This window comes from Sinohyriopsis cumingii, chromosome 12, assembly GCF_028554795.1.
Source record: "Sinohyriopsis cumingii isolate HCF-2022 chromosome 12, ASM2855479v2, whole genome shotgun sequence".
Classification (NCBI taxonomy): Eukaryota; Metazoa; Mollusca; class Bivalvia; order Unionida; family Unionidae; genus Sinohyriopsis; species Sinohyriopsis cumingii.
The window spans coordinates 68,472,464-68,487,821 of record NC_142972.1 but is presented as its reverse complement, the minus strand read 5'-3'; the positions used below and the strand labels follow the sequence as shown (position 1 = coordinate 68,487,821).

At 38.7% G+C, this 15,358-nt stretch overlaps 1 protein-coding gene across 1 annotated transcript in view; it reads right to left on the bottom strand.

The window, feature by feature from the left end:
• LOC149786663 (succinate dehydrogenase cytochrome b560 subunit, mitochondrial-like) overlaps nucleotides 1-15,082 on the bottom strand; it is a 66,573-nt gene extending 51,491 nt beyond the window's left edge. Inside the window, exon 1 of the mRNA XM_089977193.1 lies at nucleotides 15,058-15,082. Coding sequence (XP_089833319.1) covers nucleotides 15,058-15,074 — 17 coding nt within the window. The 5' untranslated portion in view covers nucleotides 15,075-15,082. The remainder of the gene's footprint in view (nucleotides 1-15,057) is intronic.
• Nucleotides 15,083-15,358: the final 276 nt, after the last annotated feature.

Below are 15,358 nucleotides of genomic sequence, written 5' to 3'. Positions count from 1 at the left end.
CGAGTGTTGTGGCAGATTGCAGGCATACATGGACAGTACAATGCCGTAAATCCCCACTCGAGTGTTGTGGCAGATTGCAGGCATACATGGACAGTACAATGCCGTAAATTTCCACTCGAGTGTTGTGGCAGATTGCAGGCATACATGGACAGTACAAACAATGACGGGGGCGTGGTTTGCACTCAACCGAACCAAAACGCAACCCATAAAAATCAATCATGGTTGCGTAGTTGGAAAAAACCAACCGCGCACACTATGAATGATAGTGTGGGTTGCGTTTTGGTTCGTTTTGAACTTCAACGAAGGGGGCTTTATCCCCTACCCCCCAATTATATAGAGAAAAAAAAAACATCTGACCGTTTCCCGCCAGGCAATTGCCCGCTGCGAGGCGCGAACCCGTAAATTGTTGACTCGAGTTTCATAGTCAAACATGTTTGCATTGGACTACGGACGCACCTAACAAATAACGAGTTTTTAAAAAATATAAGCACGTGGTGCGTTCCAGGTGAACGCGCATAGGTAACTCATTTACATTGAAACAGACGACTATTTGCAAATCACGTGACAGCATAACTCTATCATGGCGACTTCGTCATACCCTCACGAGTTATCCCCCTTCAGATATGAAAATCGAATTCTATGTCCGTTTTTACTTGAGAAAGCTGTTTGATATACTCGTTCTGCAACAAATCGTACTGAGGCGCTACAAATGTCAAAATATTTTCCCGCCTCATTCATTGACTGAAATATTTTTTCCTCGTGCGTTGACGTATCAAATGATTTGACGCCTCTTGCTGCTTTTGAGTACTTACCAGTCTGGCCTTTTTTAATATTTTCACTCTGAGAGATAGCTTGCAGATTACACAGTCTGTTATTTTGATAATTAGAATCAATGTGATCAATAACGAGACTATCTTTGATCAATCCGTGGAAACATTCATAGATGATTCTGTGACAGAGATATTTTTTCCCTCCAGCAGTAAACATTAAATACCCGTGATTGTTTTTCCATCCAACTGGTTTTTTCAGTCTGCGGTTTCTAACAATGCCGTCGCGAGATGCCTCGTAATTGACGAGCAGGGGATGCGGCTGAAATTCTTGGTCCATTTGTATAATAATACTACTTGTCTAATTTATTATTTGGTTTAATTATAAATCTTTCAACATAGTCTTGGGGGGTTTTGATGACGAAGTCGGCGGTGGGGTCAATGACGGCGTTTTTAATTCGCTTGTCGTAATAACGTTTTAGTTCCCTGTATCGCTTTCCGCCACAATTAATACACAACTGCGATTTTCCTCTTACACCAACGTGGCAAACCAAGCACGGGAGGGGGCCAAGAGAACCATTACGAACGCTTTGTAAATGATACCCGCAGAATTCACCTCTACATGATTTATTGCACGGGGTTATCGACCCAATCATCAACCATTTGCATTTATTCATTATACTATATTCTTTTATTTAAATACTTGTTTTAATTATATGGATGAGTTCGAGAGATTAGCAGCAATTAAGCCCTGGAAAAATATTAGGTTTAATCTCGATAGAGTCCTCAAGGACGTACCAAAAGCGTTAATAAACGATAAAACCCTGTTAAATAAAATACGCGATTGTATCAATGAATTCAAGCGTGATGGTGCATCTCATAGTTGGTCAACATTTCGAATTGATGGCGTTGTTGATGCTACCATGAACGACAACCGCGCAGCAACGATAATATCACAACTTGACGGTAAAAAGTATTTCTTCAGAGTAAAATTCATTGTCCGGGTGGAATCAGGTGATTGGATCATACGTGATAAATTTGAACCAGTTCTCAGCGACAAGAAAACAGTCATTGTCAGCCGCGACTCCAAGCCGGGGTTGTTAACCGGAATTGACAGACCATACTATGAACGAGCGTATCCTGAAACAGCAGTTGTTTATGGAATATACCCGTTAAATAAGAAACCTGATATCGGAAAACTGAAACCAATGAAACAGTCAACGGGGATAAATTGTGTAGCAGAACGAATAATAGAGCATTTTACAAATGCATGTCGAGGAAACAAATTGACTGATTTACGACGTAGCAAAATCAACCAATGGGGACTAACCGTAAAAGAGCGTGGAGCAACCATCAGCGACATAGCGAGATTAGAAACATCGCTGAGATTTCCAATAACCGTTACAACGATAACCGGTGAAGTATTATACGAATCGAAGTATAAATCAAATGGGGCCCCAATCAAAATTATTGATCATAACGAACACGCATGGACGCCCGCGATCACAATATTTCCACGGGATAGAACAGTAAAGTATATCCCGGGGGAATTTTTGGGAGAGGACGGTTTTCTCGCGGAGAGGAAACTATTTGATGCTATTGCTTGTTTGTGTAAAAACGACCCTGTATCAATGTGGTTACTTCGCAGCGCTGAAAACGATGCGGATACCTTTGATCAGTTTGTAAGACCAAACGGTGAATTATATCGCACTGAAGCATTTCACAACAGGATGAAAAAAACCGCCATAGAATTTGAGGAGCATGATGAACAACTGCTAACAAATTGTTTTACGATTCCATCGGTTGCGGCTCATGTTGCAGCAAGGAAAAATGCGTGGAGACCAACGCGCAGGGAATTTCTGCCGGATGTACAATCCAGTTGTTTGGAATACTATCACGGTGGACTATGGAACACTGAATACAACCGCGACGCTATGATCTCGGTTGATATGGTTGCCTGTTATCCAGCGAGTTTTCTCGGGTATGGATCCGCCGCTGAGTATTTCAAACGATTTGGACACCCCAGACATGAAATGACTCGTGTTGCTATTAATGGACCACTGCCTGATTTTGATTTAACCGGATTCGCTCGCGTAGTATCATTTGAGTTCGCGGCAGGACTTCATCGCTGTTGCTATATTTGGATCGGTAGACACATGGCTGAAAAAAAGTGGTTGCCAATAGCGCTGCTACGGTATATGATTGATTGTAGCATGCTTGTATCGTTGATTGTCAGTGACGCGATTATATCATACCGGGCGCAGACTGAAGTCTGGTTACCAGAACCGGAGCGTCTAGATAGCATAATTGACGAGTCCAGAAAACACATCGATGCCGACGAGGAATATATCATCGAATGGTCCAGGAGAATATTCAACCAACGAAACCGCGAGGCAAAAGATCTCGGTAGAAGAATAATTGGTAAGTTCACACAAGGTGGAAAAAACTGCGACTACAAACGATATTGCTCACGGCTGATTATAGATGACGCAGAATATGATTTCGTAATCAAGGACGCAGTGGCGAAAAATAGATACGTGAACTGTGAAGCAGCTTTCTTGTCCAATGGAACAAGGTTGGGTACAGTTGTTACCTACAGCGATGGAGACAGCCCAGCATACCCACATTTGAGGGCATCTATGCTGGGTTATGCCGCTATCAATTTATTCTCGATGATAAATAGATTTCCTGACACCGCGGTTAGAGTAGCCGTTGATTCATTTTACATAGACGTAAAGTATAAGGGAAACGTAGCCGAGTTTACTAGTCCGGACGAGAGTTGGGGTACATGGAGAATTAAAAATGAAATACGACGCGATTATTCCGCGTCAGCAGATGTCACCGTTGAAAACAATTACCTACGCGGTGATAAATTGTCAGAATGGTCTAATGCACCACCGTGTTCTGATCCAATTTGTAGACACAAAACAGTTTATTTAAGCGGCTGTGGCGGGTCAGGAAAGACGACTCGGGCAATTGAATTATTTCGAACGCGGGCAAGTATAATCGTGCTTACACCGACCCATAGACTAGCGCGAGAGATAAAACAACGAAATGTTGACGCCGTTACTTATCACAGCTTTTTTCGATACAGCGGCGGTGAGTGGACTCCTGATCGAATGGGTGAAAAATTTATTCCTGAGGTTATCATCTGGGATGAGATATGTACTGTTTCGTTAGACGTTTTACAAATGTTTCTTGATTGGTTGCTGCTCGCGAATACAGCGGTAATCATGTGTGGGGATCATGGCCAACCACCACCATTTGTCGGCGAGGGTCCACATGATTGGTTGAGCGGGTTCGTGGACTATTATGAAGAAACCGATACTGATTACCGAGCACTTGATGAACAACTGCGCGAGGTTAAAAAATTAATCAGATTACAGCCGGATAGAATTCAGTGTGAAATAATCCGCGAGGTGATTCCGGAAACGCCGTTAAATGAATTCTGGGAAACATGGAGACCAAACGATTTGATTGTAGCGAGCAGAAAGATAGTCAGAGACACACTTCAGCGGAGGTTGTTTACGTTGCATAAGGAAAAGTTTCCAACGCGTCCAGTGCCGTTATGTTATAGACCCGCGGATACACGGCGACAGAACATTGAAGTTGAAATCCCGGCCCCGACAGCGTCAGGGACAAAAAAACAAATTCTCGTGCTGAATGATATCGTGCTCGTTGATATCAGCGTCGTTGAGGACGCGCTACGTGCTGATAAATCCCTGTGGACGCTAGGATACGCAACGACAATACATTCCTCGCAGGGACTAACCATCACGGACACAATTGTTTGGATGGTTGATAATCGCATCGAATGGTCGAATCTAGTCTATCTTGCAGTGTCCCGAGTACGGAGAATAAATCAGCTTCGAAGAATTGTTATTGACGAAGCCACCGACGAAGCCGGCGACAAAGTCACCATCGATGCAAGCGTCATTGATAGAAAACTCTCGGGTTACCGCCAACAGGATAAAAAAAACAGCGGCGTTTTGATATTGACGCCGAATTAATAATTGCGTTACGACAACAACAGAATAATCACTGCGCGAGTTGTAATTGTGTAATGCGTTGGCGTTATTCGGATAAAGACGCTCGCCAATTTACCGTGGACAGGATCGATAACAGTCTCGGTCACGTCAAAAACAATGTGAGATTGACCTGTCTTGAGTGCAATAGACGCAACGGCGCTAGTTAAGACCACGCGGGGGCAATTGAGTATCGTCAGGTATCACTTGTAGTTGCTCGCGTGTAAATCCGCGCTGTGGGGCAGTTGAATCCAGTCTATAGATCGGTGGTCTACCAGTTGATCGTGTTATCGTTGATATGTTATGTGTGGTAACACTCCAGATAGGATCAGTAGCCCTTTTTTTACCGCCTTCAAGCTCTCCTGGTTCATATAGATATCTCACGGTAACATCGCCGAGAATCGGCTTGGAAACGCTATCTATTTTTGATCTTTTGGGTATATACTCGTATTTAATCGCGTCGCTGGGCTTCATGTTGATTGCTCGGGTAATCTCGTTATTTAACGCGGCAATTACGCCTGGCAACCTTTTGACCCATTCACGAGATCGTTTTTCTTGGATGAATTCCTTCGCGTATTGATATCCAAATAACCGTTCAGCAAGAGTCCGATTGAATCGTTCAACAATTGCCTGATCACGATGTAGCGCAGTATGACCTCGTCGTATCGCGACGCTATGATGTTTCAGCGTTGATAAAACAGCGCCGCGAAATTCACTACCGGGATCAACTTGTAATAGATTTGGCCAGCGCAGAGGACCTCTTCGATAAATTCGCCCAAACGCATCGGCTACTTCAGTTGCTGACTTTGTTTTTAACGGTTCCGCTTGTTTGTATCGACTCGCAACATCAACTACGGTTAGCGCGTATTTGTAACCGTTGTCATGCGGCAGAAATAGTATATCAGCCTGATGAACTTCATTAGGTACGCTGACATCAAAGCGCGAGAAGTTGATTTGTTTAGGCGGTGGTAGATAGATTTGCCATATAGCCTGTTTGGATAACCAATTAGCCGCAGTGGCCTTTGTTACCTTTGCAGCGCTTGCAAGCTTATCAATTGCGGCCTTCCCCTTCCAGTATCCTCTCGGAGAATAATAGATGGATTCCATATTGTTATTAATTACCAGCGCCCTACATTAATTTACCTTTCATAGCCGATTTTACCAACCATGAAGCCAATTTTTCTTTGACGGATTTATCAGGAATAGCATTTAACGCGTGAATTAATTTTACGTCCGCGATATGACGCTGTTGCAGATCGCTACTTTTGTAAGCAACATCATGAGCATGACACGCCTTATCGATAGCATTTATTGGGTACTCACCGGGTTTGGGTTGATTTTGATCATCGAGTCTGATATCTAATCGTGTTCCGGGGCCACAGTAGCTATATCCTGGGAGGTGCTTTTCTCCTGGATACTTTGCCCACGGGGTTCCGGGGAGTTTTGATAACCTGGCTGCGATGTCACCTCCTCGCTTTTTTTTAAAACATCCCCGGGTTTAATAGAAATAAATCTAAATTTCTTTGTACCGCATTGTGCACACTTACCAGTAAGGGCCGATCTGTTATTTCTTGTTGTAGCGGTTGTCATATCATTTGTGCCAGTACGTACTCTACACTTCACACAATATAGATCCATAATTTATGTATAGAGATATGAATATAATTGATTTTTCGGCGACTAAAACAAGAGAACCAGTTAAGCATGTTGCAGCGTTACCAAACTCGATCCGGATGATTATCATCGGACCATCTGGATCGGGCAAGACGCAATTGTTACTCAATTTAATAATGAGATGGATGAAGTGGGATAAGTTGTATTTGGTTGCTCCTAGCGTAGATGATCAACGATGCTACGAGGTGTTGAAAGATTTCAACGAGAATGCATCAGCGATCGCTGAAAAAAATGTTATTGAGTTTATTACAGATATCAATGATGCACCAGGCATTGATGATATTGATGGCGACGTTAACAATCTAGTCGTGTACGATGATGTTATGTTAGACAATCAAAAAAACCCAGCTAGGATATTTTCCAGAGGCAGGCATAAAAACACCGACGTGATATATGTCACTCAACGATACACTCAGATTCCAAAAGTAATCAGAGACAACTGTAATATTCTTGCTGTATTCAACGGCGTTGATACACACACGCTACGAAATATTTGGCAGACATGGTGCGGCGGTGACATGGACTTTAATGTTTTTCGAAACTTTTTTAGTCATGCTCAGTCGACCCCACATGGATTTGTAACGATAAATTTACATGACCCTCGGACACGATATCGTATTGGACTTGACCAAATATTCGGTTAGTTGTAAATAATTTTCATTGTAAATAACCACTTAGCAGCAGAGGGGGCGATGACATCGACGCGGTCGTCGATGTGCTTACCGGACGCTGACGACGCTGGGGATCAACGCGCAGAAGGTGTTAATTAAACCAAATGACGATTGGACGATCCCCCGACGACGACGTCGTTTTTTTTTTACCAGGCGCTGACGACACTAGATCGTTGAGTTGCAGAAAGTATTAATTAAGCCAAATGACGATTGGACAAAATGTCGGATTCGCCCCCTCTGCTGCTTGATGCTTGCATCCTCACACATGCAGTAAGACATGTTTGCATCTTCGTACCTGCAGTAAGACATGTTTGTATTCTCATACTTGTAGCTAACAATTTTGCAATTTAATGGTAGATAATGTTTGCCTTCTGTTTTTAATGTTCAAATAAATATTAATACTTACACTGAATGACGTGACGATTTTGACAAAGCTTTCCTAACTGCTCCGTTGGGCTAGTGGTTAGAGCGTCTGCCTCGGATGCGGGACGTCGTGGGTTCAATCCCCGGCCGAGTCATATCAAAAACTTACAGGGGCCCCAAGTGGCCGAGTGGTATAAAGCGCTCTCCGTTACGGATCACTGCCATCTCACCTCTGTCTGCGTGGATTCGAGTCTCGGATTCAGCCAATGTGGTTATGTGAGAAAGCTTGCCAGTAGCTTATCGTGGGTCAGAGGTTCTTTCCTGGGTTTTCCCGAGTTCTTCCTCCACCATTAATACTGACCGCCATGTATAGACTACTGTGTGCTGAAAACTGGCGTTAAACCCTACAACAACAACAACCAAAAACTTACAAAAATAGTACTAACAGCTGCCTCGCTTGGCGATCAGCATTAAGAGGTTATTGTTAAGACTGGTCGGTCTGGTGTCAGGATAATATGACTGGGTGGGACATCATGCCCCAGTGCTAGACATCACTATAAACTGTCACAATGCAGATGAAAGCTACGTTAAAATTCCAAATCACACACACACACACACACACACACGCACACACACACACACACACAGATTTTCCCAAATTGTGAACATGCACTTTGTCGGATGATTGTCTTGATTTCTGATTGTGTCTTCTACACTGTTATAAATAGATTAGATTTTAGGTCGGATCCGAATCGTCTTATAACGAAATTTGGGCACTAAGATCACGTTTTCCATACATTGTGCTTGGACGATCCCCGAGTTAATAACGGGAGGGATGTGTATAGTTACTTGTACCACGATAACCTCTTTAACAGTTGGTTGACATCGTAATGGAGTACATAAAACAAATGTAACGAAAAACATCCCAACTTATTTAAATACCATAATCGTCTGTCCCATGTCGTAGTTGCCTGCGTAGGTTTCACCATTTTTTCTTTTGTTTGACACTTGTATAGCTCTGTTCAAAATAGTTTCTGCAACAGCGAGTACTCGTTGGGAGAACAACACTACAGATGTGAAGATGAAAAATGTCTTACTACAGGTATGAGGATGCAAACTGTCTTACTGCAAGTGTGGGTATGCAAACATGTCTTACTGCCGGTGTGAGGATGCAAACTGTCTTACTAAAGGTGTGGGGTGGCAAACATGTATTCAAATAATTTTTCTAAATTAAATAAAAGCTAAAGGCTCTGAACAGTTAGGTATTTTTGTGTTCCTTGACAGGGACAATTTTTAAAGAATGCAAACATAGATATTTAAATGAATGCTTATTTTCTTATCATTCACCGATGTAATATATTGATCGAGTTATCTGTTTGCTTCATTCAAGAGCTATAATTTTGATGCATTGCTATTGTTATACTTAAGATTTCAATAACCGGCATATGATTCGGAATTATTCAGCATGGTTTGAAAGTACTGTTCAGTTTTTGCAATAATTATTTCTCGACGGCATATTATAGTACAAACATAGAAAAAATATTATCTATAGAGAAAACATGATCTACATTCACATTATGCTTTATGCCTGTTGTCAAAAGTACAAACAAGATAGGTGAAAGAGGCTCTCCTTGTTGCAAGCCATATTGTGAGCTCAAAAAAAACATTGAAAGCTATTATTATATTTTACGCAAGATTTTAAAGAATTATAAATAGCACGCAAAGCTTGTACCATAAATTAAACAACGCCATTGCTGGTTAATTTATGCCATACTATATTGCAGTGGATCTTGTCGAACGCTTTCTCATAATCCATAAATGTACACAATCATTTTTAATAAGAACTCAACAACGTGTAAATAATTATGTTGAGAACAAATATGCAATCTAAATTATATTCATTTTCGAAAACTACATTCGATTTCAATTATTTTTTTAATGGTACCCTTTTTACATCTTTCATTTAAATATTGAAATGATTTTTTGCCAATTTACTTATAAGTGTTATACCACCATAGTTATTAACTTCATCAATATTAACTTTCATATGAATATGTACCATAACGCATTTACTAGATAATTGTGGGCAATGACCATTTGGGAGAGTAGCATTAGCAAGCTCTACAAGAAAATTAACAATAGCATCAAGCAAGCTAACAATCATTTGTATAATACCTAGCTATTTGATTTATTTCTTTCAATGATTTAAGAAGTGTTTTTTTTAATATTTCATCTGGTGAAAAATCTATATGTAGGTCTTTATCAGTTATTTAATATATGTCGAGGCTGGCTCAGACAGCTTGTGAATTGTCAATTATTAATTCATTGAATCATAAACGCTTTTAAAATGTTTAATAAAGTCATTTGTACATAATTCTCGACGTTAAAAAATATAGTATTGTAAAAAGTTTCAGGGCCTATGAGCTTTTGAATCAATGAGCCCTAGGCAATTGACCATCAACATTAAAAAGCTGACACTAAAACGCCACTAAAATGATCGCTCACAAGTAAGCGAATCTGCTAATTGGCGATTTGCTATGCAGATTTGGATATTATCTCTACACGAATCAGTTCAGTCGGTACGTAAGTACGTTCAGAGCCTAAAAAAATATTTTCACATAATAGGCCCCATTACGTATTTGTTGAGATCACTTTGTAAAATTAATTATTTTTTTAAATTTTTTTATCGTAGTTTAAAGTAAGTAAAATCGTTTTTCACAATGTGTTACCCTGAGCAGCATTTTTTTTTAAACGTATAATTGTCCATGCTCGTAAAAGCACTTATGTTGTCAAATTTTAAGTTTCGGGAATGCGGAGTTATTGCACGTGGTCAAACTCTTCAATTTTGGAGGTCAGTGCATGTTGCACGTAAAGCCTAAATAGCAGTGATCAGTTTAGGAAAACATAGGAACTTATGAGTTTGCCGGCTTTTCGTATGGTAACATTTGAGTGGAAGAGAACTGAACACGGTTATTTATAGGCAAATTTCAACTAAAGTTGAAAGCTGTATTTATTTAATTTATTTATTTATTTGGTTTCGAGGTCAGCGTGACATGCATTACACGGTTTCTCTGAAAATCACTGTTTTCTTTTCCAGTGTCCATCCATTTTCTGAATGTATGGAGTAACAATTAAATAAAAAGACAAAGTGTCGCAATAAATGAAGTTTCTACTTGCCAAAACATCACCTATGCTATTACTAAAGGTAAAAAAGGTATCGCAATGACAACGACGAAATGATCTCTTGGTTTTCACGGGAAGCAAACGTGTCATCAGCAGACAAATAAGTGAAAATAATGAAACGTTGGTACCCAAATGAGGATTGAAATAATTATAGCGTGACGACTTTATCGTCTGAAACTAAATAACATAATACAGAGAAAACAAAAAAGTTTCGTACACTTCAATAAATAATGTATTTTCCTAGAATAAAAAGTCAAAATTTAAAAAGAACACACAGTATTGTGAATCAAATCCCCAAATAGTCCTAAAAGTTCTATCATAATTCCAAAAGAATAGAGTTCTGAATGAACTGCAGCAGTTTTCCTAATGAAATTCAATTATATGATGTGCTGATGTGACATTAGCCTCGGCTGTGCTAGTATAACAACCGTCTCGATGTATCACAATGGCATAATCCAAAATCTTTTTGAAAGAATTCACATTAATCATAAAATTGTAATTTAGTCAGAAAATTATAATTGGCACTTTGTAATTCTAGTGAATAATTTAAATACATAAATCTTCTTGAATTAAAATTTAAAACAACAATAAGACTGATCCCACTTCAGATCTTAAGGCAGGTGTTACGTTTTAGGCTCTTTAAAACAGTAACAAGAAAAGAGTGAGGGCAACAAGCTTTGTAAAATTTAACAAATAATTTATTTCCCTAGAAAAACAAGGTAAACATGAGAAAAGGAACTTACGGTTCTATGAATCAAATCCAAAAATAATCCAAGGATTAAAACATAGAAGTCCTAGAAATAAAATTTTCTAAATGAATCTGATTTAGAGTCCTGATAAAAAATATCCAAGATGGAGGTCGATAACGTATGCTGTCCTGATAAAAAATATCCAAGATGGAGGTCGATAACGTATGCTGTGGTCAGTGTTGTCCTGGTGTGTCAACAGTTCCTTTATGAACCAATGAAAATAATATTCCAGTTTTGAATTCCGAATAAAATTTCAATAAATGTCTTTGTCCTAGAATTCTGTATGAGCACTTAAATATAAAAAAGAATTTCAACTCAAGCTGGTCACAACAAAACACCTTTAAGTGTTAATGGTTTATAGCCTAACTGACTAAATTCTCTTTAGAAAATTTATACACTAATTTAAGACGCAAAACAGATTTCCGTATGAGGGTCACATGATCAAATTTCTAGAACAACGTAGAAGCTTTTTACATGCCTAACATCACATACTCCCAGTATGGCTTCGACTAAAACCAATGATTTTTGCTCTAAGAAAAAATATTTAAAAAATTTACAAAGTTGTTTACTTCATCTCTTACTGATTCTGAATCGATGTCAGGAGCTAGGTCCCCATTTGATACAACTTTTCTATTATTAGGTTTACGAAAAAAAGTCAGGTCAAACTAATTTTTGGAAAATATCAAATCCAGTAAATAAAATTACATGACAATAGCATGCAATGGAATTTTAAAAAATGAAACTAACAAACCAAACAAACACTTAAATTAAATCAAATCAAATATAAATTAAAGCAAAACTACATAACATAGGAATGAGTAATTCCAATATAATAAACTTCAATATAAAAACATAAGACATAATTTAAGAACTACGATGAGGGTCCAAAGTTAATTTCCAGAAATATTCTAAGTTATAAACAGTGTTTTATAGATCCCACTACTCTGCCATCTTAATGGAAATTTCCATCAAACTGAAACAAACTTTGTTGCTAGAAAATTCTTTGGTCGGAATCGAGGCTGTATACAGAACTCAAACTTGGTTAACATTGTTATCCTAAATGACATTAGACATGTAGGCAACTCTTTCAATAAAAGTCAATCACACAATACAAAACCAACACATAATACAAATTGAAGATACATAACAATAATAATAAATGAATATATAACCTTTTTATATCATCCTCTTACTGAAACGTCGAAGAAGCTAACGCTTCCTTAATGTTATTTCAGCTAATGCTTCCTTAATGTTATTTCAGCTAATGCTTCCTTAATGTTATTTCAGCTAATGCTTCCTTAATGTTATTTCAGCTAATGCTTCCTTAATGTTATTTCAGCTAATGCTTCCTTAATGTTATTTCAGCTAATGCTTCCTTAATGTTATTTCAGCTAATGCTTCCTTAATGTTATTTCAGCTAATGCTTCCTTAATGTTATTTCAGCTAACGCTTCCTTAATGTTATTTCAGCTAATGCTTCCTTAATGTTATTTCAGCTAATGCTTCCTTAATGTTATTTCAGCTAATGCTTCCTTAATGTTATTTCAGCTAATGCTTCCTTAATGTCATTTCAAGTAATAGTATGCATATATAATCAAACTATAATTCTGAGCTGCAAAATGCGTATTCTCGCGCTTTCCTGATGTCACCTCACCGCTATGGTTGAGCCTCTTGGGTAGGTTCGTTAGTAACAACTGCTCCAAAAGCAAATGTCAATAGGGTGTCAGGGACATAGAACGTGATCACGGGCCCTGAAATAAGAAACACCCGGGCCTCTCCTAGTTCTTGTTCAAACAAAAATTTTCTTTTGTAAAATTAAAACGTGTTGTTCAGCCCGAGACCAGGGGATATATCCCCAGTTGTCCCCTTGTTGGCCCTGTAGGGTGTCTGTATTTGTTGTTCCATACTCAATAAATATGCAACGGTTTTAGGGTAGATATATTTATAATTCCCAACTTATTTCTTGAGGACAAAATCCACTGAAGGGAGGTAAAGAGATCCAGTGGCTAATATTAGTTACATGTATAAATGTGTCGTTTCATGCTTAGCAAATGAATATAGGGTGGGATCTCACTAGTTTCTAAAATATAGCCTATGGGCTAAATTTCTGTGGGTTAGGCGGACAGCCACCCTCTTCCTGGATTAAGGATAACATTGCCTGATGCCCCTTTGCCCTGGAATGTGTCCGATGATATCATTCTAAGAAGATCCTGGAGTTTTTAAAAGGGTGCGTCTTATATTTAAAAATGTGAATTTGTTTTTGTATGGATGTTACCCCTCTTGTTTTTTTCTTTGTTTTGTGTGCCCTTTTTATAGTGGGGGTGGGTGGGTGGTGTACCAAAACTTACTTGGTACTGTAAAGCCAGGATAGTAGTAGTGTGCCGTTAAACCACAGACATACATACATACATACATACACACACACATACATACATGCATACATACATACATACATACATACATACATACATACATATACACAGACAGACAGACAGACAGACAGAGAGACAGCGGGCCCCGGGTGGCCGAGTGGTCTAAAACACTCTCCGTTACGGATCACTGCCATCTCACCCGTCTGCGTGGGTTCGAGTCCCGGATTCGGAAATTGTGGGTAAGTGAGAAAGCTTGCCAGTGGCTTCTCGTGGGTCGGTGGCTCTTTCCGGGGTTTTCCCGGGTTCTTCCTCCACCATTAATACTGGCCGCAATGTATAGCCTATCGTGTGCTGAAAAATGGCGTGAAACCCTACAACAACAACAACAGACAGACAAATACATCGAATATTACCGAGTAAGATTAGAGTCGAGTAAAGTTTTATAAAGGACGGGTTGGACGTTTTAGTCTTAGTGGTATGTACGCATGACTGCGAAACAGGCGAATCGTGTCCGTTTTCTCGGTCCCACACCCGCTACATTTTGGAGCTTGTCCAAAACTCAGTAGCTGGATGACTTGAAGAGTGCTAATAACGAACTTTGTTGAACAGTACAGTAGTATTCTTGACTTTTTTCAATAGACACCTAACCCTGGTATTGGATTGGGTTTTATAAAATATTCGACGGATTGTAACACACACACACACACACACACATATATATATATATATATATATATATATATATATATATATATATATATATATATATATATATATATATATATATATACATATATACACATATAGTCGACAGGTCGCGACATGGGGTTTGATTATAAATCGTAACGTTATTTATTCATCTTTTCAAGCAATACGGAGAAATAATTGTACAGTTTTTTAAATGTACCATGACGGGGATCGTACAATAGAATGGTACACTTGATACAATACAATCATCTCTTCCTATAGTCAATAGGTATGCGGAAGTAAACATAATAATATTACAATAACTAAATGATTTTAACAATATCAGCGTTATAGCGCCTGAGAAGACCTAACATTTACATCTGCAACATCATGTACCACGCTGTTGCCCAATTCTTGCGTCCGTTTTTATGCTTCACCAAACCGAATGTTTTATGTTAAAGTTATTTATTGATCGGATTTAATTAATGAAATAATCGGTTCAATATATGATCTCTCTGCCATTCATAAATGTCTCAAAAACTTAGCTTTATACACATTAACACTTACCTGCACACGAAAGCCATAGTTAAATACTTCGTATGATTCTATTCCGCGTTTCAAAGTTATGTCTTTGAATAACGTGTCTTCAATAAAACGCAATTATTCTTTTAAAATAATAAGTAGTGCAGTGAAAAAGTATGATTTTCATCATCACTATGAATATTTGTAAATTCTAAACTTATTATAATTCATATTCGCATCATTTCAAGTTGGATTTGTTCTTGAGTTATAATTTGAAAATAGACTATAACAAAGGAATACCGTCATTTGGTCTGTAGTTCTTCGTTTTTGCTGTCATACGGATTTG